The sequence below is a fragment of the Marmota monax genome, unplaced genomic scaffold (assembly GCF_021218885.2).
Source record: "Marmota monax isolate L192 unplaced genomic scaffold, Marmota_monax_Labrador192_F-V1.1 WCK01_AAM20220418_F8-fsc00016, whole genome shotgun sequence".
Taxonomy (NCBI): Eukaryota; Metazoa; Chordata; class Mammalia; order Rodentia; family Sciuridae; genus Marmota; species Marmota monax.
In genome coordinates this window covers 9,950,163-9,975,448 of record NW_026695209.1, presented here as the reverse complement: position 1 = coordinate 9,975,448, position 25,286 = coordinate 9,950,163, and the positions used below count along the sequence as shown (strand labels likewise).

At 34.7% G+C, this 25,286-nt stretch overlaps 1 protein-coding gene across 5 annotated transcripts in view; it reads left to right on the top strand.

Moving 5' to 3' along the window:
- The window catches only part of Chodl (chondrolectin), a 362,706-nt gene extending 337,420 nt beyond the window's left edge, over positions 1-25,286 (top strand). For 3 of the 5 annotated variants that reach the window (XM_058574540.1, XM_058574539.1, XM_058574541.1), the window contains 5 exons: positions 13,673-13,982; positions 14,106-14,263; positions 18,281-18,367; positions 20,192-20,294; positions 23,860-25,286. In XM_058574540.1, coding sequence (XP_058430523.1) covers positions 13,717-13,982; positions 14,106-14,263; positions 18,281-18,367; positions 20,192-20,294; positions 23,860-23,944 — 699 coding nt within the window. In that variant the 5' untranslated portion in view covers positions 13,673-13,716 and the 3' untranslated portion in view covers positions 23,945-25,286. Of the gene's footprint in view, positions 1-3,374; positions 3,864-13,672; positions 13,983-14,105; positions 14,264-18,280; positions 18,368-20,191; positions 20,295-22,497; positions 22,577-23,859 lie in introns of those variants that run through there. The other 2 variants (XM_046430503.2, XM_046430502.2) reach the window with 2 other exon arrangements.

The following is a 25,286-nucleotide window of genomic DNA, read 5'->3' as shown; positions in this document are numbered from 1 at the left end:
AATCAAAGCCTAGAATTCAGGCTCACTGGGGGTTGCAAACATCTGAAAGTGAATGGGGAGAGTAAAGAAGCAAATTATATTTTAGGTACCCAGATTCCATAGTATGCTATTAAAGGCACTGATGCTAGCTTTCATATTTCATGATTTTAAATACTGTTGCTCTATTGATGTAACAAAGTGTCTGGGAATTCAATGATCAACTCAGTCTGAGATTACTTTGGGGCCATCTTTACTGAGGTCACCTTTCTATTTCTGGGCACGGAGAGAGATGGATTATAGGTGTTGAATTGTTGTTGTATTTCTTGGCATAATCAGTTTGATATTCTCATTTGAAAATTTCTTTTGTATTATTATTATTTTGTTTTTTTAATTTTACTGGGCAGAGAGCTTCTCCTTGAGGGGGTGCTTCTCTCCTGGTTGCCAGTCACATGGCGTTGTTGTATCTTGGCTTCAGCTGACCTGGGTCCTAGCTCCAGGCATAGACAATTTCTTACAAACACTGGGGTCTCTTGCTTGCCCTTAAGGAAGTCCTTCATCTTATGATTGATCTGCACACAATTCTGATACTTATACTTTTTTTTTTTTTGGCTCTTTTGAAACTAATTTACTTTTTTTTTTGGGGGGGGGGTGCTTGAGATTGAACCCAGGGCCTTGTGCATGCAAAGCAAGCACCCTATCAACTGAGCTATAGGCCCAGCCTGAAACTAATTTACATTTTCTATCAGAAAGCCATTGTCTCCTATGATCCATCACGCATCCACAGTGGGGAATGAAAAAAAAAATCATTTACTTATAAGATCATTTGCTGACAAAAAGCAAATATTTGTTGCTTTTTGCCCACTTTAATAACTTCAAAACATTGTTTAAAAATGAAAATTTGAGCACATGCCTGTAATCTCAGCAGCTCAGGAGGCTGAGATGGGAGGATCAGGAATTCAAAGCCAGTCTCAGCAAAAGCAAGACACTAAGCAACTCAGTAAGACTCTGTTTCTAAATAAAATACAAAATAGGACTGGGGATGTGGCTCAGTGGTCGAGTGCATCTGAGTTCAATCCCCAGTACCAAAAGAAAAAAAAAGAAGAAGAAAAGAAAATTTGCGGCAAGTTTTAAATTTATATTCCCTACTACGCTGTGTGGGGGGAAAAAGCTATCAAGGGAATTCCTCCTGTGCTCTCCAAAAAGAGTATCCAATACTTTTAAATTCTACACGTAAGACTACTCAAACCAGTCTTCTAGTCTCCCAAAATTTAATGATGAGCCACCCAGATGGTTTTTAGTGACGGAGACTCTTGCTTATCTGGTTATTCAGACCCCTTTAAAACATCATATTTAAAAAGAGTATTTTTCCTAAATCAAGCAGCTACCAGAATGACTGTTGAGCAGCCTTAGGTAAGGGGTGTGGCCACCTTAAACTGATATAATTCCAGCCTAAAACATCCAAATCTACATTTTAGGAAAGTTGTGCAACCATATTGGGGAGTCAGTTATTCCTACAATATGCCATACTAAATTGAAATACTAATATTATGAGGTGGCTTTCCCAATAATGGTTTCAAGGATTTGGTGGATTTTAAAGCATCATTGAAATTAAAGACAATAGAAGTTTACGGATATACGGAAATCATATCCAGGGTTTGTTTTGCAAACTACTGGTATTCCTTCCCAAAGACAGGCATTTCATAATAGGTCTGGGTTACACACAAGTATCTGGGAGTTAGATGACATGAAAGAGGAAAGTAAGTCCAAATCAGAATCCTAGTTCTACAGGCATCTGGAGAAGATAATGAGGTCATAAGCCAATGTAGATCGCGTTTAACCTTAAGTGCTACACAAGAGTGCCCTTAAATGTATATCCAAATGAATTCCTAATTCCTCTATGCTAACATTACACTTAATTTGCTCTTGTGGGATAGGTATTGCTTTTTTAATCATATAGACATTATTTTGTTGCATTTCTTTCTCTACACTGGACTGGGAGCCCCTGGAGGACAGCTCCTTGATCATAGCCAGCACAGTGATCCTCTTTGGCATGGTTTCCAAGGCTGAAATACACCTCTACTGCCCTCAGACTTTGTCAGTTTTCCATTTTCTGTGCAAAACACCACCAGTGTGTGTTTCTTGTGGACATCTAGATTACAGTGAGACTCATAGGAACTCTACAAGGCAGATTTACTAATTGCTTATGGCCCAGTAATAATTAATATATTTACAGGTAATACAAGGAAACATTAAGTGATAGGGTGCATATAGTTGTAATTATTTTGGAATTCTACTTTCTTAAGTAGAGTGGTTTTAATAATATTTAAAAGCCTTCCAAGGGCTAAATTTTTTGATTCTACAAGATTTGTGCTTACTGTGGCAGTGGCAGTTCCATTTTTCCAAGAAAACAGTACTACAAATATTTAGACTATTCTAAAGACTGATGAAAATCAAAGAAGGTGAGACGTTAGAGGAAGGTGTACTACCTATTAAGACGAAAGAATTTTATTTAATAAATTCTGGTGCATTTAAGCAACATAATGGGAAAATACTCATTCTAGTAAAGCTCATTTTGAGAGCATTTTCAGGGCTCATACCATGGACTAGATACAGATAAAACTCTCATGATTTTTTTTCCAATACACCAGGAAACTGGTAGAACAATCCTTGGGTAGACTGGTACGGTAAATGCTGGTCAAGCCCTTTATAGGTCCTAAAATGAGCTTTATTAGTAATGTAAACCCTAGGTCACAGATTATTGCAAAGAAATCCAAGAAATTCCCAAGAAGTGAGAATATTTATTTTGTCTTCATGGCTTTCACCAGTTGCAAAAAGTGAGACCAAAATCATTTGGGAAAACCATGTTTCCAATATTCTTTTCAATTTGCTTCTGTGGCAATTTAGTCAAACAACCTGCTTGGAAATAAGCTATTTGCAGAACCGAGGTGGGGGAAAACCTGCCACAGTATATAATTCACTGAGTAGGTTTTGGCTCCCACTCTGCCAATCCATTTTAAATAGTGGCTACTGCCCTGCATCTAGCAATACATATGATCAAGCAATTTAGCATAAAAAGAGAAAGGCCCCACGACTTGGCATCGTTGTGGACATTTATCTTTGAGAAAACCAAATGGATCCAACTTTTGCCAGAGTTTAATAGCAAAGCTGTCACATTTTACACAAATGAGTATCCAGTCTGTTAGCGAATGGCAAGAGGGAATGGGGAGGAGGGGAGAGAAGGAGTGGGACTGCTGACTGGACTGTTTTCAAAGTGGCTCCAGTTTTTAGGGGAGGGGCTGCGGATGCTCCGCTGGCAGGAGAGACGAAGTAGTTAAAAATTATTACTAGCTAGGGGCCGGAACCTCGGGATGTGGGTATATAAGACCGGGCTTCCAGCGCAGAGCCGCTGCTGCTGCTGTGAGAGCCGCTATCAGAGCGCAGGGGTTCAGCCGCTCAGTATCCAGAGGCCAAGGAGAGAAGCAGGGGTAACTGTCGGGTCCAAACTGGGGTTCCCGCTTCACCTCTGGAACAGATACACGACCTCCTAACTTCTGTCCCCTAACCCCCAAACGCGCACCCCTGAAGTTCTGCGTTCTAGTTCAGCACACTCGCGCGTGGCACAGACACGCCTGGCGGCAGGTCCGTGCCCAGGGCGATGCCTGCAAGAGCCCTGGCGGCTGGGTTCAGGCGGAGGGATTAGGACCCAGCAGGGAGACAGGAAGGCTGCGGAGTTAGAACCGCCCGCCGCACCACGGGCGGAGGCTGCCTGGGCTCCACGCACACCTGCTGCTGCCGCTTTGCCGCGATGATCCGGGTGGTCTCACTGCTCCTGGGTGCCGCGCTCCTCTGCAGCCACGGAGCCTTCTGCCGCCGGGTGGTCAGCGGTGAGTCAGGGGGCCGCCAGCCAAACGGACTGCATGGGACAAGGGACCATGAGGCACCGTGGGCAGCACGTCCCAGGGTGGAGCCGGTCTCAAAGGTTGGAAACCTGTACGGGGCCGGGGATCGGAAAGAGGTGGGGGAAAATGGATGGTTTTATTCTTACTCTTTTTCTTCCAAACACATAGGAAAAAAGTTTAATTTTTTTTCTTAGTGTCTAGCCCAGAAGCTGCGGAGCAAACTCTTGCTAAATAATGAAAGGTAGACTCTTTTGCAGGAGTGATTCCCACTTTCTTTGTAAGACAGTTGACCACAAGGCAGGGTTGGGCACCTGCAAAAGGGGCGGGGTAGGGTGGAGGCCCGTGGATCCTGGAAACTGAGGAGCTACCACAGAAATGCCACCCCCTGTTGGCCGGACTCCACTTCAGTTCCCTCACCATATTCACAGGGGTGATTTCTGAGACCAGACCAGTTCTGTGCTGGTCGCTCACGGATGCCTGTGCAAAGCAGCCTTTGTTCTCAGCAGGCCAGGCAAGGAATGAGGGACAGGTTGTTCTGCACAGACGCCTTTCCTTTGCACACCCCTTTCCAAGTTAAAGGCCTCAGAAAATTAAGTCAGCTGGAGTTGGATTGAGGTGTATTTGGTAACCACTGCAGGTTCGTGCATACAGAAGGTATAAAATTAAGCTTGTCAAATTAGTGCAAGGGAAATAGATAAAATTGGCAAGCTTCCCAGCTTTATCTCTGATTTTTCTTTTTCGACGTTCACTGTCTTGTTGAGCTATTTATATGTCATATAAATAGCTCCCTTCCATTTTTTTTTTTTTGAAAAAGACTAAAAAAAATGTAGATTCTTAGTGGCTAGGATGATGTGAATAGGGCCCTACTTGAAGGTTGAACATAGCCATGTTGGTAATTGTAGAATTACCTTGGTAATTGTAGAATTACCTTGCTGTGCTTATTAAAGCAATAAACATTTGTTGGATGCACATGGGTATGTATTTTAAGGGTGAAAGGGCCTTTTTTTTTCTTTTTACATAAAAAGGACTTACCTCCCTTTTCATATCTTGTGCATCTGTACAACAGGTGTCACTAGATGTAGAGATAGATGACAGCAACTTAATCACTTGTGAAGCCGGACCTGTAGAACATGGCACATTAAACTTAATTGTTACCGATCTTCCCTTCAGCAATGAGTGTTGTTTCACAATGACAGAATATAATTCTGGAAAGTGTGCTTATCAATCACTCTCCATTAACTCTTTTTCAGGAAGTGCAGAAGCTATGGTATTAGATCCCTCCCCCAATTTTTGCTGAGAATAAAAAGTTCACTGGAAGGAACTACCTAACAGTTTAAATTAAATATTTGCCTGTCTCAACAAGAAAATTTCATGCAAATGAATGAGTATCAGAGACCATGCTTTGAGCATGAGGTGTTTTTTAAACAAATAGAAACACTTTCTTGACTTAAAAAATAATTTTTGATGTGTTCTTTTTTACATGCCTTAAAATTTAAAGGAAGGAAAAAGATTCCTAAAGTAAAAATAAAACTTAATGAAATTGCTGACAAAAAGTTTATATTGTGTTATTTCGGTACATAAATAATTCCAAACCTTAACTCTATTTTCCTATTAAGAATTTATAGGCATCTTGAAGGTGACATCTGGAAAATTTCTAATTAACTGAACATGATCTATTTGATTTAATATAAATGATGATGTTTACTTGATATTAAGACAATTACTTGGTTATGTTTTTCTTATGTGTAATTAGATTGTCTTTAGTCATAAAATTCACATTTGAAATTTAAACATCTGTAAATTGATTTGTGACTTTCATGCTTTGACAATTTGTTTTCCAAAAGATAAACTTCAGCCATAATGAGTTGAGCAGAGAGCAGCCAAATGCTTGTCGTCTTTGAAGCAGGGTTTCCTAACAGGTCTGCTGGTATGCCTTGACCTTCTCATGCCACTGGGACCATTAACTAAATCTCTTCTAAAGTGTCTGAGGAGAACTGAAGAAGCCTCTTTGGGGCCATTTTTTGGAACATACATCATATGAAATAAAGTTTCTATTTATTAAATTTCAATAAAATACTTCATAATTTCTAGGTAGTACACTAAAATATCCCTCAAAAAAGACTCTCACAAAATAATTCTTCATAGATATTTGTTAGTTTAATATTAAAGATATTCAATAATATACTTTCCAATAGTATTAAATACATTATTTTTAAAGTTCAGAACATTATTTAAAAATAAGATGAAATTATTTTAGTAAACAAATATTCTACCCATAAGATTTAGTAGCATAGAAGAGTGATAAGGAACTATTTTAATTCACGAATAAACTCTCTCTCTCTCTCTCTTTCTCTCTCTCTCTCTCTCTCTCTCTCTATATATATATATATATATATATATATATATGTAACTGTGGTGATAGTAATTAAAGAGTATTTGTGGATTTATGTTCTAAGTGAGGAAGTATTTTGAGGAACTTAGACATGGGCTGATTTCTTACTAGACACAGATGTGTAGAGAATATTTGTGGGGGATAAATTCATTTAATTTTGTAATGTTACTAGTAAGTAGTAACATCTTTAAAACAAAGGTAAGAGAATTTTACCTGTGCTGCATGGATACATACGAAAAACGAGGCTGAAAATTCGGGTCTCTAAGTTGCCAGAATATGTTTAAGAACAAGTAACATTTTTAAACATTTTAAGTATTTTGAAATAATGCATTTATTTATTTATTTAACTTATACTTTCTCTTTTCTGTGCACACAACATTGGTTCCTAGCCTGCTTATGCTTCAACATGGCATTAAGTGTGTTTTATGGCACCTCCAGATTTCTCCCAAATACTTTAAAGTTATTAGTTTAATCTTATTACAACTGCCATATCATTTATTTCAGAGACTGGGTGATTTAGAAACTTCTATTTCTATCATGCAGATAACATAGAGTATTGCAAATTCATTGTTGGTGAGAAGAATACTATAGGTTAGCATGATAGTAAGGGAGATACAAGAGAACTGCTGGGTGTATCTCAGCCTGTGCAACAATTTCATGACATCATCAAAAGCAAAAAAAAAAAAAAAAAATGATGACCATGCAGTTTCCAAATATGCAATTACTTTAAGTATCTCTTGGACAGGGAGGGAAAAAATTAATTTCATTACTAGTCATTTAATAAACTACCCATTTATCAAAATCATTATTCCTTAACTGCCGTTTGTCATAATTTTATAGTTTTAGTTTTGCCACTTTTTCCTAAAGATGGGAATTCCTATACATTCGTGTTAGAAAAGAGGCAGTAACAGATAAAGAGATACAGAGGGTAATCCAGCTGATGCTTTGCCAATAATTTTTACTCTTTCCAACTGCCTTTTGTGCCAGGCAGTTGCACACAGTGGATGGGTGTACACAGCTGTGAGGCAAGATTGCTTCTCTCACCATTTTATCATATCATTGAAAATCTAACACAAAATATAACTTGGCGAGTTACTTTATTTTGGGAATACATTTAGTTTGGGTCTAATTTGTTTTGTTTAGCATATAAAAGGGCTAGATTAAACTTCATTAAGTACATATATGGTTTGAAAAGTCTGAGACAACATGTATTCCAATATTAACTCTGGTCTAAATTCACTAAAAGTAAATTCAAAGGCTACTTAGAAACAAGTTCTTAATGCACAAACCCTTCCACCCAGTAATATTAACACCCAGTAATCAATAATTACTCCCTGTAATCAATAATTGATCAATGCTAGTGATTACAATAGATAACATGCACAATGTGTGGCTTTGTATCCTCAGTATCTTTGTTCATGAAATATTTCATTGGTATCTTTTGTTTGAGACAAATATGGAGACAACATCAAAATCAGGTTAAATGAATTGCAGAGCCCGAAAGGTGGTTTAAACCCTTGCTTTGACACTTGTGATGTGTGGGAAATTGGGAAAATCATTAAACTTCTCTGCCTCCTTTGTCTCATTTTTAAAATGATGAAAACACCTACATCATAGGTGTGCCCGGAGAACTAAACGGTTTCAAACACAGTTGTGTAAATTGTGCTGTGCTCAGAAATGCATATCAAGAAGAGGGGAACAAAGATTGCTGTGCCTAAAGAGGAAGCTTCCTAGAGACGAAGGAAACACTTCCTGGTTGAACATGTGGTAAGGGGGACTTCTTAGCCATCCAGCGTGAGGAGAGATCATGTTTTCCTAATTTATCCAATTACATGGATTGAGATGGAAGTGAGGTACTGCACTCTAAATTATTGATAAATGGCAGGATGTGGTTATTATGTTATTTATACAAAACTCATAAACACTCTGATTTCTTTTTAGGAAAGAAAACTCAGGCCAGGAAAATTTAAGTAATTCCAATACCCATAACCCATGTGTACATTGGAAACTTGTTCTTTCTGATTGGAAGAGTGGACTCTTCAGTCACACTGTTACACAATTTCCTTTATTACTCTAATCTCTATTTCAAATAACAGGATTTTGGGAAAAAAAAAAAAACAAACAGTAAGTCTCATCCCTTTCTCAGAAAGCTTGTAGTATTTCCCAGCTGCAGAAGTAGGGCTTGCTTTTGCCACCAGCATCCATTAAAATGACCCATGACTGCAGATTTGATTTTATATGAGTATGGTCTCCATCTGTAGTGCACTCTGTAACTAAGTGCATTATAAAATATCTGATGCAAAAACAAAAGTTTCTATAATAAAATGTTTTACTTAAAATAAAAATTCTTAAGGGATTGGTGTACTGAGACCTAAAAGCAGAACACTTAAGCTTAATAGCATTCCCTTTCTCTTTAGTTAAAAAATATTGGCATGTTTCTCAGAGGTCATGCTATCCAGTACATTGTAATATCAATATTGATTTTAGTGAGATTTTGAAGAAGGTAGGAAGGAATTATGAAAAATTATTTTATAGAATTCTATTGAAATGTCCAAAGTTCAGTGCTGTTTTATATAGCTTTTTCGTAATTAGAGATAATGCATAATTAAAAGTAAGAATTTGTAATATGTCTTCTATGTTTTGATTGAACAAATATGATCTAAATTCAATACTTACCTAACACTTATAGTATTTGATTATAGCGTGGGACATAAGAAAAGTTTTGCCACCTTCACAATTACTGTATATTCAACTATAAGAAAATAAATAATAAAAGCAAAATAAAATTAGCTAATTGATCCTTTCTATTCTGAAAGAAAAAAACAAATGCCATGACTTCATGACTTTGGCCTTGCTTTTTACATCATTCCCCAAAGAACTTCAAAGCTCTGCCAATATTTAGCTCTACAGGAATTTTCATAACTAAGGAAAAACACAAGGCCATCTATTAATGGTAATAGTAGCAGAATTTTAATTGTGAGTGATAGGAATGTTTATTTTAGAAGCCATGACTAAGAATTATCTCCAAATAAAAGTATGTGTATGTATGTGTGTGTGTGTATATGTGCAAATAATATTTCAGTACAGAAAAACTTAATTGTATACTTCTTAGATTTAAACTGTATTAATCTCCTGGTGTGTATTCAGAGTATGTTAATGAAAATGAGTGCAATGACACTATCTTGGATTTTATTTTTCTCCATATATTTTTAAAAACTTGGGTGGAAGCTCTTTTGTCTGTCTCTTATATATAATCCCATAATTAAAGAATTTTCCCAACTACAGATACTGGGTTACAGTTATTTAGCGTTAGTATAAAGGTAATCTTAGTATAATAAAAAAAACACTATAATCATTCTAAGAATACTTACCTTTCCCATAAAATATCAATGGAAGGTTTTAGTTGAATATTCATTTGAAAGTAAGAGACAGGGGAATTCTCCATGTGATCTCACAGAAAGAAGGAGATAATCATAATTGTTCTCTAGGAAGATTAGCATTTACAGAAGTGGGAAAGTTGCTTCCAGAATATCTGCATTAACAGAAGGTTTCTGGGAATTAGGACAACATTTGTTTCCCAGCTGTTGGAGTTCCACAGTGATAGCAGCCAAATGGGATCAGTTGAAATGCAGCAAGAGGTTCAGAAGCTTCTGCTTCTGCTGATTTTGCTGCAACTTGGACAAAATTTGCACAATAAGGTAGAAATCAGTAGTAAAATAGAATTGGATATAAAGAAATTCACAGTGTCAGCTTTAACTGATTATATGTAAACCATAAAAAATTGTGTAATGTATCCATAATTTCCTGGAAATTGCCTTGCTAGTGGTTTTTTATTTCAAAACCTGAAGGCACAGTTAATATTTAGTCAATACCATTTAGAGTTCATATATCTGTTCCCATTTAAAATTGGCTACTGTCCTTATCCCCTGTGGGTCCCTTTTCTGTGCAGCCATCACAGTCTCCACTTCTTCATCCAGGACTCATGTACCATTCCATTATCCACAACCAAAGACTGCCTGCTGCAAAGAGTGTCAAGGCTCGCTGTTGTCCAGAGTCCATGTGGTATTAGTTGTCAATTATTTTAAATATATTACCTGTCTATACAGTTTATTATTATTATTATTATTATTATTATTATTATTATTTCTATAAATTAACAGTAGTGTTAGGAGTTTCCATATGATACTTAAAGCTGTCCTCTGCATTTTATTAGAACTGCTGTCTTAATTTTACAAATGAATTGATTCTCATCACTATTTTTGTATCCTCATCACTGGTTAATCATTCTGACACTTGTTTTTTAATATATCACAGGAAATCAGTTGTGATTTTTAGCATATAAATCATAGCCAGGCATCTCCTGATATATGCTGACTTTGTTACAAATAAATACAATTTGCTCATTAAAACATCTGACTTTTCTGTTTTTTTTTTTTTTTAAATTTGAAATCTTTTTGACATCTTATAAAACAATCTTCTTGGAAAATTTAACATTTCAAAAGTTTGGAATCAAATCCAAGTTTTGAAAGTTCTTGGATTAAAAAGTTAGACAAATTGGAAACTCAAGGGAATGTAGTTAAGACATATTTGGAGACTCAGAAATATGTAAAGAATGTAGCAGATGAAAATAAACACAGATTGCTCTTAAAATACGAGCATAAAAATATGGGCTCAATAGCACAATGGGAACAACCATTTTAAACAATGAAATCATCACAAAAACTAATAATGTATAAGGATAAATTTTAAAACAATATTTATATTAGAGTCAACCATTGGAACTTCCATCATCTCATTTAAAAGATTATTTATTTTCAGACCAAAGCCTGAAGCTTCCTGCTGAAGTCTCTTTTACTTGTTTCCCAAGGTCATTCATATTTAGCATGTTATTTTTTGTTAACAGTGAGTTTAGCCAGTCTGTTAATTTGTTCATATTTTTCCGTATGCTGTTGCTGTTTCCAGATCACAGTTAATAAGACAAAGGAGAAAACGGGCTGTCTTGCTGGCATTGCTGGAATCATTATTTTATGTTCTAAGCTTGTGTCAAGATTCTGAGTGCTTGTCACTCTGACACTGTTGTGAGGTTAATGGCCTTCTGCTGATTTCTGCTCCCTTCTGTCTGAGTGTTATCATAGGTCATTAATTGCTGATTCTGGGGAGCTGGGTGGATATGATACTTTTGCTCAGTGTGCTGTACTGTAATTAAGAGTATAAATTTTGAAAGCTGTATGATTTTTACAAGTATTGAAGTATGTAACACCCTCTAAACCCAAACTACTGATAGTTTAGATAAATAGTCGAAAAAGGCCTTCAAACCCAACAAGAGTAATGTTTATGCAGATGAATTGTAAGAAAGTAGTAAAAATATCTTAATTGATTAGAAAAGTATTTTGACTTAGTTTTACATAAAATACTAAATGGTCTATTTTACAGGACCCAAAACATCAGAACAGGACTAAGAGTTTACAAAGTTAACAATGGAGGTTAGAGATGAACATTAAACACCAAGGAAAACCAAAACAAGAAAGCATGATCTTTCTGGAGATTGTCTTTATAATCTTGGCACTATATGTTTGGTGGTGAAAGATAAGGGAAACATGAGCAGTAGAATTATTGGAATTCTGTTGCTGGTGAAGTTAGATAAATCCTGTCTACTGTGATGTTCTTTTACATATGGCTTGAATGTGACCCAATGGGGTCATTCCTAATTGCAGTTATGCCACCAATTAAAAAAAATATTCTGCCTAATATGTATGTGAAATTCTATTTTAAATATGTTTATTTTAAGCAAAATCTTGTTGCTTCTGTATTTACAACTTCATAGATGTTTTTACCAGAAGTAAATTTATGATGTCATAAAATAAAGTTTGAGAAAAAGGTGATGTTCCATTGAGAAATTTCAAGAGTCATCTTGAACTGCTGTGTAGTTCTGGATAACAAAACAAATGTATTAAAAAATATATAATGCCTTTTAAAGTCAATAGATTTTGGGATAGGTGATTAAGTGCAGTGCTAAAACTTACAAATGGCTTTAATATACAAGTAAAAAATAAAGATTACATTTTAAACTTTCCTTGAAAACTTTGAATATTGTTTTTATGTGTAGATTTTGAACATTTGCCCGACCCTGATATTTATTCCTAAAAATTTGTAATAGAATCTGAAATAATTAATACAATTAATTTAGAATTAATTTTAATATAATTTTAAATTAAGGAATGTTTTTAAAATGCAGGGCTACTATGTTCAAATTAAAAAAGAACTAACTTTGGTTTAATGAAATGTTCTTTAGGTTAAATTTTAAGAAATCATTGGTATTTACTATATGTTTCATGTAGAAATAGATCCTCTACAATGGTAAATAATTTGTTCTCAAGTCTGCCAAATATTTATCACCTTATCGCTTTTTGGGCTAATTATTTTTAACTGTCTTCAAATGACAAGTTTGTTCAAATTTCAGCCTGTCCTTATCTCCAATCAAATTAACAGAAAGGCTATAATTAGTAATTTGAGATCTGTTACTAGCCTATTTATTTCATTATTTCTTCATTCTTTCTGCTTTTTAAGCCATTTATATTTTTTGTAATATTTAAAAAAATTAAGTACTCAGTTCTCTAAGTTCAAATTTGGGAGTTTTCACTGAGAATTTATTCATCTTAGATTTTTCATAAAGCCAAAGAAAATGTTGGCATAGGGATTGAAGTTCACATACAACATGTCAAAAACCAGAAAATACTCAGTGAATTCACAATGAGTGATTTCCCCCCCCCCCCCCCAAAGACAGCACTCTGGAAGTCTATCCAGTTACTTCTGGTATACTTTTATATTAAATAATTTTTATTTCTATAATTACTTTCTTTCTGGCCTCTATTAACTTTTAGTTTAATGGATTTGCTTTGAGACATATAAAAATAAATTTTCACTGTAAACATGCCACTTTGCTTCTTCTTCAGAACATCACAGGTAAAATTGTTTTGTTTTACTTTTCTTGTTTTTAATAAGTTAAATTCCTGTATGAGTTATCTTCCAAATTTACAAATGAATCAGCTTTCTTTTACAAGTTGAAAGTAATAAGCTAGAAAATAAATTTTACAAAAGAATTCAATAAGAAAAACATTCTTGATGGTGTGTTTCCTGTCTTGATTGGTTCTTTAATTTTGATTATTAGTGGCCTAATGAATATAGTACAGGGGCTGGGGATGTGACTCAAGCAGTAGTGTGCTCGCCTGGCATGCGAGCGGCCCGGGTTCGATCCTCAGCACCACATACAAAAAAGATGTTGTGTCCGCTGAAAACCAAAAACATAAATATTAAAAAATTCTTTCTCTCTCTCTCTAAAAAAAATGAATATAGTACAGATAATAAGTGTATGTGTATGTTTTTTTTCTCTTTTTTTTTTTAGGCCAAAAGGTGTGCTTTGCTGACTCGAAGCATCCTTGCTACAAAATGGCCTACTTCCATGAACTGTCCAGCCGAGTGAGCTTTCAGGAGGCACGCCAGGCTTGTGAGAGTGAGGGAGGCATGCTCCTCAGCCTTGAGAATGAAGCAGAACAGAAGTTAATAGAGAGCATGCTGCAAAACCTGACAAAACCTGGGACAGGCATTTCTGATGGTGACTTCTGGATAGGGCTTTGGAGAAATGGAGATGGTCAAACATCTGGTGCCTGCCCAGATCTCTACCAGTGGTCTGATGGAAGCAGTTCCCAGTACCGGTCAGTATGGATCCGAAAGAGTCCTGCGGTGCTCTGGGGAACGAAAATTCTGTTTCCTGTAAAGATGTCAGAAACCAACAAACAAAACTACTCAAAAGTGTTTCTGTCACTCTCTTCCTGCAGAAACTGGTACACTGATGAACCTTCCTGTGGAAGTGAAAAGTGTGTTGTGATGTATCATCAACCAACTGCCAATCCTGGCCTTGGAGGTCCTTACCTTTACCAATGGAATGATGACAGGTGTAACATGAAGCACAATTATATCTGCAAATATGAACCAGGTAAGAAATAGCATCAGTAAGTATAGAAGATTTTGTGCATATTTGCTCATATTAGGTTTTGTCTTTAAGCTTTGCTACCTTGGGCTTTTTTGTTTTTCTGCTGTGAAATATAAATCACCTTGCAGCTTTTCCTATTGCTTGGCATAATGAAGCAAATTTGTGTCCTTTCTAGCAAACTGTCCAATGAGCTAAATAGAAGGGAGTTAATATAAACATCTGGATAAGTGTCCTTAAGAAAAAAAATAGTCATTAAAAAACACAAATTATGTTTTTGTGATTGATTTTATTTTATAAACAATGAATGTATATATTAAAATAGTTTAATATTTAGTGTAGTGGGTGGAAAGAATGTATATGCCTGCAAAGTTCCTATAGACTTATACATGGAGTGATAATCCTTCAGATGATTTCCTTTGAACCCAAGGGAACAAAGCAACTTTCTTCTGGAGTGTTAGTTTGGCATGCGGTAGCATAATACTTGGCATATGGTCCTTAGTAAAAATCTGTCTGATCATAGCTCCTTTCACCATAGTGGAAAAAACATAGAGACATTTAACACATTCTCCCTCTGATTCCCATTCTTTGAATTATGCCTTCTTAATTAGCTTTCTTTTGAAATCTCTACTCACTTAACACACACAGCAAACAGGAAGATTGCATTTACCTAAGCTAGACTACTGTGGTTTCCTGCTTAAAATGGTAATTTTGAATGACTTTGAATAGGACACCTCAACTAAATTGATATTTAACTGAAAGAAGAACTAATCAAAACTATGTAAACTCATATTTTTTTAATCATCTGACAAAGTCAAGTTAGATACTTAAGGTTTTTTGTTTTTTGTGGCTGTTTTTCTGCACGGTGTTTGAAAGTGTCATTTTAACTCCTCTAAAGGGCTGTCTGCTTGACCTTATAATATGTTTTCACAGAAGGCAATTATAACCAAGTACTGCTGCTTCCATTATTCTCTTGAAATTACATGATTTCTTTTTCTCATAAGACTGTAAAGCGCAAGGGATTATTTGGATTAGATTTACCCTTCTTTCTGTTTACCCAGCTCTTGAGAATATTAGCCAACTTTGTATATCCCTGGTGAGTTTATTCTTTAACCTCTTTGGTTGTTAAATCCATCATTACCCTCCTGGAAGCCTTTCCAAAGCTAAGACTGTTATGTACTTTTGCTCTTCCTCTTTGTATTTTTCTCATGGAAAAATATAAAGTTGAGATACGCTGATATTTAAAATTTTTACCACTATGTACTTAAAAGTATTGGATGAAACAAAGAATACATTATAAGAACATTCTCAGTAAAATATCTCCCTTTTGTTTCTTTTGACTTATTAGGTGAGCTACCTGATCATTTTATTTTATTATTATTTTATTTGCATTCAAACTTTTTCTGTTATGTACAACATAAACAAACTTACAATATTCTTTTCTTATCTTGTGTCAGTAATCTAGGTTTATATTATTCATATAAGAGAATTTAAGACATTCTACATTCTGCCCAATCTTCAAATAATCTACATTTATTAAGTAAGACACCTTTTACATACATACTGTTTCTTATCATATGCACAGGGTTAGAGTTGCTTTTATAAATGTGCTTAGAATTTCTATTCTTTATTTTAATTTTAACATTTTACTCTTTGTTTTCTATGTAGTCAGGTTTCCTCAAACTTACTTCCTACTTTGTAGAGGATTTGGTTTCATTAATTCCCCAGGTTTATAGTCACTGCTTGACTTTCAGTGGTGAGGAGTTAAAGGACTTAGGACTGTAACTAATTAAAAAATATAAATTATAACACTGATTATTTTGAACTTTATTTTCCAACTTTACTAGAACTACTAAGTGATATGAACTCTTGTCTCTCTGCTCCTGCACACCATCTAATAGTATTACCAGTGACATCAAAAGTGGTGAAAAATATTAACCTTGCTAGGAAGAAATGGAATAATTCACTTTTAAGCTTCTTTCTCTCCTCTCTTCCATTTTTTGTTAGTGGACTGTGAGTTGCATAACTGTTCCTTGGGTCTACCAATATCATCCAAAGATATTTTCATTAGGATAGATCTGAAGCTAAAATTTATATATTAAAATTGTCTTATGCACTCTTATTTTTAGATACTAAAAAACATGTATGCAATTATGTTCCTAAAATTATATTTAATCAGCAATAATATAAAAGTTTGTTGAAATTATTTGAAAAGTAACCAGTTCAATGTTGATTTATTGCATATTGTCTATAATTCGCTCAATAAATACCAGTTGACTACCTGAAGTCATAGAATGACTAACATCTGTAGAATATAGGCTAGGACTGAATCTGGAACCTAAAGGAGGCTGTTAAAGTGTTAAATGACTAGAGACTCTATGGCAATAAATGAGTAGTAAACATCACTTTTAAAATATCTGTATTCTAAATATGATATAAGATATTGCACATGATTTTTTTTTCACATCAACTGACAAAAGTAAACAGAATTACATTTTTAGAACAAATGAAAGCAAATTTATAGGTCTCTTGATTATAAAATTTACTTTCTCTAAATTATTAATAAACGAAATAATTCCTTAGATAAAAAATACATTAAGCGGTTGTTACAGAAGCAGGTAATTGATTCATGTGCTTGATTGTATCAAGTACAAAACTGCACTTTCAAGCACTTCTTCACATTGACCTCAGTGAAAAAGTTGTTATTGATTGGAGAAGTTGTGCTCTACATGTAGCAAATCATGGTAAGAAATTTCAACATTTAAAATTTTTGGTTATTGAAGAAATCTCATATCATAAAAGCGGAAAAGAAACAACTTCAAGCTTGAATTTATTAGTGTAATATAAAAAAGTAGATACTATTGGAAAGCAAGTCTAAGAATGGCATTGTTTGTGTAGGACAGAAATGTGCTTCAGAACGTTGTTGAGTCTTGAATCACTGATTCAAAACGCAATCCATAAGTAGTCGTCTGCAGATTATTATACAAGAAGAAACCTAAATGTTAAATTGATGTTAGTAAATAGGTTAGTAAATAGTAAATGCTTGTCTTTGAATTGCATCTAAAGTCTCCTTCTTGTGTTTGCAATTTCTTGCTTCTCTTTGTCTAACTTCGCTTCTGCTTTATCATTATTGCATGTAGCAGGGTGTCATCAACACAGACCTGCCCTCAATTGCTAAGTACAGTTTCAGAGGGAATTCATCAAGGGATCTTTTAATTCAAGCATAATTTAAGTGTTGACTGTATAGTTAGAACATTTTATGTTAACCACAGCCACATCAATGTTTATAGCAGCACAATTCATAATAGCTAGAATGTGGAACCAACCTAGATGCCCTTCAATAGATGAATGGATTAAAAAATGTGGCATTTATACACAATGGAATATTACTCAGCACTAAAAAATGATAAAATCACTGCATTTGCAGGCAAATGGATGGCATTAGAGCAGATTATGCTAAGTGAAGTTAGCCAATCCCTAAAAAACAAATGCCGAATGTCTTCTCTGATATAAGGGGGGTGACTCAAAAATGGGATAGGGAGGAAGAGCATGAGAAGAAGACTACCACTAAATAGGGAAGAGAGGTGGGAGGGAAAAAGAGGGAGAAGAGGAGTTGCACAGAAGATGGAAGGAGAACCTCATTGTTATACAGATTATATATATATGATGTTGTAATGAGAAAAAGAAAAAAAATGTGTCACATTATATTGGATAGAGAGAAAGAATGGGAGAGGAGGGGAGGAGCAGGGAGGATAGGAAGGGCAGCAGAATAGAATAGACAATATGATTGATGTATGTACATTCCATGTATGTATTATATGGCAAAATGCATTATACTGTCATGTATGACTAAAAAAAATAAATAAAAATTTAAAAAAAGTTTAAATTCAGAACACATTCTTAGTTGTAAACAATTCAGAAATCAAAGTCAGTATATTTTCACTGTTTTATAAAAAAATATTTTTATGTTTGCATTTCTCTTGTTTAATTATTACTTACGATTTCTGCACTAATTATTTACAGAGATTAATCCAACAGAACCTGTAGAAAAGCCTTATCTTACAAACCAACCAGGAGACACCCATCAAAATGTGGTTGTTACTGAAGCAGGTAATTGGTTCACATGTATTGACTCTGTGGAGTACAGAACTTCACTTTCCAATATTTGTTTGTTTTGACCCCAGTGAAATAGTTCTTGTTGCTTAGGGAAGTGGTACACTAAATATGGGCCAATGGGAGTTTAATTTTGAACTAATTTACAACAAATTATGCTATGCTACTCTTTTAGTAGAAGAACCTGCTTTTTATACTTCTAGGGGATATATCTGGTACTAAACTAAATGATCCATGTGAAATCCTGGATCTACAAAGAATTTCCCCAATACAGGGGAAAATTTCATGCACTGCCTCCAAACAATGATGTGCTGGTAAGTGGAGATTGTCTGAGTGAGGTGTAAAATGAAAAGCCATATTTGTAGACTTTTCCAATTTCTGTAATGTAAATATTGCTACCTGGCTAGTTTCAGACTACCAAAGTGACATCACCACATAGCACTTTTGGAAGAGATGAGTACTATGAGCTCTTCTCTGCCTGCCTCCCACATACCATTGCCTACTAAGAAAATGAAATGCAATACCCAATACAAACTGCATGTTAATCAAAAACTGCTCTCAATATCAGTTGGGGGCTCTTTTTAGCATAACCCTATGCCAATTGGATAGAAGATTTCTTTATATTAGTTGCTTTGCAAAGATTGAGCCCAAGACCCAAAGTCTTAAAATCTTTCTGCAAGTGATTCAAAATCCATAAAATAGTAAGAAATATTTACTCTTTAACTTTATCATTATATATTAAATATGATAATGGTATTTTAAAAATAAAATATTTCATTAATTGTTAAAATGCTTTCTATCACTATTGGAGGCTCAAAAGAGGAGATGAAATATCCCCAAATTACCCTTTCACTAAATCTCACTGATATTTCTTCTGTTAAGAAAGGAAGGGATATGCAGTTAAGAGACTAGCTTGATCTTCATCTGGACCACTTTGACCAGTTATTTAGATGAGTCATAATGACAGCTGGGAGCTTGCAAGCTAAATTCATGGATTGTTCAATTTCCACTCCTTGTACAGGCGTGATATTAAGACAGTACTTTTCAGTTTCCAGGTGTATGATCTAAAAACTGCTCAGAATATCTAAACCTAATTAAAGATATCAGTAAATAATTATGTTAGGACTATTTCATCTTGTACAACATTGAAAAGATATCTAATAAAGTCATTTCATGCTGTGTGAGACTTGAGTGCCGCAGATTTTTTTTTTTAATTTTACTAAGAATACCTAACATTATCAAGTGTGATGGGAAAGGATTAAAATGATTCATTTTAGAATTTAATTAAGATCATGTCTTTGCGCCTGTGGAGTCTTATGCCTCTGGGTTATGATTGTATCATTAGTTAATATTTACACATTTTGACTTAATCCCAGAGACTTGCATAATATCATGGCACTGTTTATTGGCTAGGATAATTATCCAATAAGTCAACAACAATCTTAATAATTATTCCTTAATAATCAGTGCTTGTTTCTCTAAGTAATGACTGAGAAGGATTCATGAAATAAAGAAATCAAGATTATGAATAGATTATAAAAATTAGTCCATGTCTGAAATACAGATTTAATAAAAGTTTTAAAGTACAGATATTGAATTGGAGTATGACAATTGGTGGAGTAAAATTTAGTTTTTTAATTTTTACTAAAATATGGATATTTTATTTCATTAGATTTATAATAGTTTGGGATGAAACTTGTCTGGAATCTATTTATTGGTAATAGTTCTATTTGACCTTGATTTTTGGGGGGAAATTCTTATGTGATTGGTATTAGAATCCTTCCTCACTATCTTTGTACACTGTCTGTTTTACTTTTGTAGGCATAATTCCTAATCTAATTTATGTTATTATACCAACGATACCACTGCTTTTACTGATATTGGTTGCTTTTGGAACCTGCTGTTTCCAGATGCTACATAAAAGGTAAATAATTCATTTATGGAGAGACAACTTGAAAAACTTTAAATTCTTTTTTTAGACAGCTTCCTCATCACTGTGACCAAAAGACCTGACAGAAACACTGTAGAGTCAAAAGAGTTTATTTGGGACTTAGGGTTTCAGAGGTCTCAGTACATAGATGGCCCACTCCACAGCTCTGGGCCCAAGATGATGCAGAAAAGCATGGCAAAGGAAAGCAGCTCAAGGTATGGCAATCAGGAAGAAGAGAGAGCTGCACCCACCAGGGACAAAGGCACGTGCCTTATGACTTACTTCTTCAAGCCACAGGCCTACCTGCCTACATTTACCACCCAGTTAATTTATCAGTGGATTAATGCACTGATTAGGTTAAAACACTCATAATCCTCCAGGTATGGTGGCAATCACCTGTAATCCCAGCGACTGGGGAGATTGAGACAGGAGAATCCGTAGTTCAAAGCCAGCCTCAGCAAAAGAAAGGTGCTAAGCAACTCAGTGAGACTCTTGTCTCTAAATAAAATACAAAATAAGGCTGGAGATGTGACTCAGTGGTAGAGTGCCTTGAGTTCAATCCCTGGTATCAAAGACCAAAAACAACAACAACAACAAAAAACCCCAAAGACACTCATAATCCAATCATTTCACCTCTATTCTTTCTTGCATTGTCTCACACATGATATGATATCTCATATCAAAACCATAATACGAGTATTCAGAAATCTTTAAAAATATTACTGTAATATTAGTTATGTTTTAAATTTGGCTTCTGATGTTCATATATGCCAATACAAATCCAGTACATTCAATCTTACAAAATATACCTTGATTACAGAAGTCACACAGTGCACAGTTTAATCTTTACAATTCTTATGAAGTAGGTGTTCTCTGTTTCTAGATTTCAATTGGAAAGATGGTGCCTTAGGTGGTGCCTTAATCTGTCTTGGGTCCCAAAAGTAGCATAGAGAAGGGATCTAAAATTTGAATGCTTATAAACTTAATAATAGATGCACTATGCTATACTCTCCACTAATTATTAAATATAAGAATTAATGCTAAGCCTTCCAGTACTGACATCAAGTTGTATGTAAAACTTGATTTTTGTAGATGTACTTATAGTACCTTTTCCAAATTCAAGTCATAGGATTCTGATTTTTTCCCAAGGGATATTCTAAGGATAGGAAATACAGTACAGTGGTAAAAATATGTCATTCTTTGGCAGGTCTTTGAAACAAAATCAACCTTATTAACAGATTTCTGAGGAATATTCCACCTTTTATATCTATTTATCCATACTCTTCGGTTAGAGAAGTTTTTCTTGTGTCAATTTGTCAATAAGATTTTAAAAATGAAATATAAATAAGTAAAAGAAAAGAGCAAAAGATATTGGATTTCAAACTAAAAGCATTTTTGTTAGAAGAACCTAAACATCTTTGTTGGAGTATTTTAGATGATACTGATCTTAAAGAATGCCTCAAACAGAGAAGGATCTAATGAAATCATTCCTTAGATAAACCCCAAAGACTCCACTAAGTAACCAAAGACCCAGGTAAAAAATTGTGTAGGTTAAAGTAATTCACATAGATTTTTAAAAGGATATAATGTGTAATTCCCTAGATGTCAAATCATTCTGAATAATGACAAATAGAGCCTGGCAAATCAAAATCATACCTGTGTCTTCCTGGCTTTCTAATATATATGTGGGACACAATGGAGGTTTATTTTTCAATATTATGTACAGAATAAGGACAATAGTACATATGTAGTTGCTTGTCCTAATTCCTAAGACAATAGATGGAAAGATGATTTCTCATTGTGAAAATCTGTGAAGCAGAAGGATTGGATATAAGTCCCCTTCTAACCTGGCAAACTGTTAAGGAAGACCAGTGAGTGGCAGATCAGCTTGAGAAAATGATCTGAAAATATGAATTAGACATTCTCACCTGTAAAGTGAAAAGGGCTAAAAGTGCCAAGTAACTGCATTTTCTCAAAAATTTGTTTTGTTTTGCTCTCAAATAGTGCATTGTTATGGCAATTCTATTCATTCAAAATCTTGTAGGTTTATAAGGAAGCACAAAGATCTGTGGGCTTTACCATGTTTGAAATTCTCATAATGAGAGAATAAATGAAAACTCAGAATTTCCAGATGCCAGAATTAACTACAGTACTTCATTCATTCATTCTTAGATCCTCCCCTTTTCCTTTCTTCCAGGAAAGCAAGGAGAAACTTCATCAAAGACTCAACTCCATTATCATCTGAATGCCTTGCAGAAAGTTTAAATTCCAATCTGGTACACATGATGGTTTCTGTCATTCCATGTCATGTTCAAAATAACTCTCATTCCCTTAACCAGCAGTGATTCTTAAATACTAATTTTACACAAAAGTCACATTAATAACTTAACCAGTTTTTTTTTTAACCATTTAAAAATATGGTTCTAATAAACTTTGCCTAACGTTTTGTATTTATGTTAGATGACTTTGTAGAATACAGTTATGTTTTTATTTATTTGGAGGAAAAGCTACAAAATATAAAATTTGAATATAATATTTTTGTCATAAAACAGTTAAATTGAAAAGAATTAAATAATATTTAAAATACAATAGTAAGATGTGGTTAGAAATAGTTCTTCTCTTTGATGGAGTTCTGCAATGTCTTTGGATGGTGAGGATGGAATGGGAGAGGCATGCCAGTGGGGGGCTAGGGAAGATACTGCAGGTTTGAGAGGAGATGCTCATGGGAAGAAATTAGGGCAGAACACAGTAAACAAGGACAGGTTAAGAACAGTGATTCGGGTGAGAGATTAACCTCGGAAAACTAGACCAAAGGAGTCCAGGTCTTGACAAGTAATCTGGTAGAGGACTTAAGAAAACATGAATATACACTTCTGTAGGTCTCTGGAAAGACCTATTACTGAGAAAAGTTAAACCACAAGCACAGGTTGGAAATGTGGGCTAGAATGTTAGCTCTGACAAGAGTAAATTATAACTCAGATCTGGTTAAGGAACTCAGATGTTCCCAAATTATCAAAGCTTGGCTCTGCCATTAAACTTCATTGGTTTCAGAGGCTGAGGCATAGTTAAGTTTTTAGGGACCAAGTGACCTAAGTATAGAACTGGAAAACGGATGGGAGGAAGGCCTAGGTGGCTCTTACACTTAGTACCAGAACAAGTTTTCTGATGATTTGATATTAAATGTGACATACATCTATAGAAGTATACTCAAAAAGCAAGATTATAAAAAAAGAAAAAAAATGACCAAGAACAAACATAAACAGACACATGTTTACTGGGGAAAAATGGAAAATTTTTGTGTCAGACACATTTTTTCTATCACACTGAATTATGAAGATTCAGAGAAAGACACTTTGGGTGTTTGTCATCATAAGAATTGTTTGCCATCTTTACACATTGGAATAATCCAGTATTTTTTTGTAGGACTGGAAAAATATGCTGATGAGAGAAGAAAGATTCATTTATAAATAAGTGTCTGAGAGATCTCCATTTGGACCAAGACTTGATTAGTTTGATAAGAAGTTTTAGGTGCTGAATTTATTTTTTTTATGTTTTTCAGTAAAGGAAGAACAAAAACTAGCCCTAATCAGTCTACCCTGTGGATTTCAAAGAGTACCAGAAAGGAAAGTGGCATGGAAGTATAATAATATCTTAACCTGCCTCCAGAAAACAAAATTGTTTTATAATTCTGGATCAGTATAAGGAATGGCATCAGAACATTAGCTTGGAATGGCTTGAAATCTCAAAGGACCTGCAAGATGAACTGTAAGCTCCCCCTTGAGGCAAATATTCAAACAACTTTTATATGTTTATTATTTCATTTATAAAATATGCTGTGCTATAATGGAGTGAGACATGCTTATTTTGCTAAAGGATGCACCCCAACTTCAAGTAAATGGAATGGACCATGCAGATAAAATTGCTATCAACACATCAAGAGTATGTGTGTTGGAAGCAGTTATTTTTATTTTCTTTCACCTTTCATAGGTTGTAATCTAGTTAGAGTAAAGTAAATTGTATTGAAATTTACAGTGTGCAAAAATATTTTACCTTTGCATAAGTGTTTGATAAAAATGGACTGTTCTAATATTTATTTTTATGGCATTTCATTTTTCAATACATGCTGTTTTGATTAAAGAAGTATATCACTGTTGTTAACTAAATTCACACATACTCACACACACAAATATACTACCATGGGGGTAAAAAATTCTTTTCTAGAAATTAATCATCTTCATTTGGTTTTTCTGCTTTTGGTTGGACAATGTTTAGGAAATATCTTCAGAAAGAAGCTGTTTTATTAACTGTGGTATAAATCTCCTGAAACACTTTACCTAGAGGCAAGCATTGTCTATTTCAATTGTGTAAGACATGTGCCTTACAATAATTTTTAGTTTAAAATTCAACAGATTTTGTAATAGAATAACTTTACTAATAGCTATATAAACAGTAATGCAGTCAGTTGTGAACAAAAGAAGCGACATACACAGTATAAATCATATGTCTTCACATGTTGCCTATATAATTGCAAGTAGCTCTCTGAGGGTTCTGGAATCAAGGTGGTCCTTCCCTTCCCCACCAAACAAAGGTGGTTGTTTGGGGTTTGGGGTTGACACGGGAGGCAGATAGCTGCAGCATTTGCCCTGGCTGAATTTAGCCTCTCTAAGTATATGAAGAGGTCTTAGAGTTGGGACCAGGTGAATGGTCACCATCAATATGGAGCTAAGCACAGCACATCAAGTTTTCAGGATGGGAAAAGTACTACAAATTAGGTGAATGAGTGTCACATGGGTAGGAAGTTATTAGTGATTGAATATTCATTGAAGAGGGTTTGTTTGCGCTAGTAAACAGTGGCTCCTTTCTGTCTTCTAATTTCTTCGATGCTTATAACTTGTTCTTCTCAAGATAGAGTTGTTAACTATTTGGTCTTCAGATGTCCCTGTGCTCCTTTTAACCAAATAAAGAATCCTTGTTTCTGAAGAATGA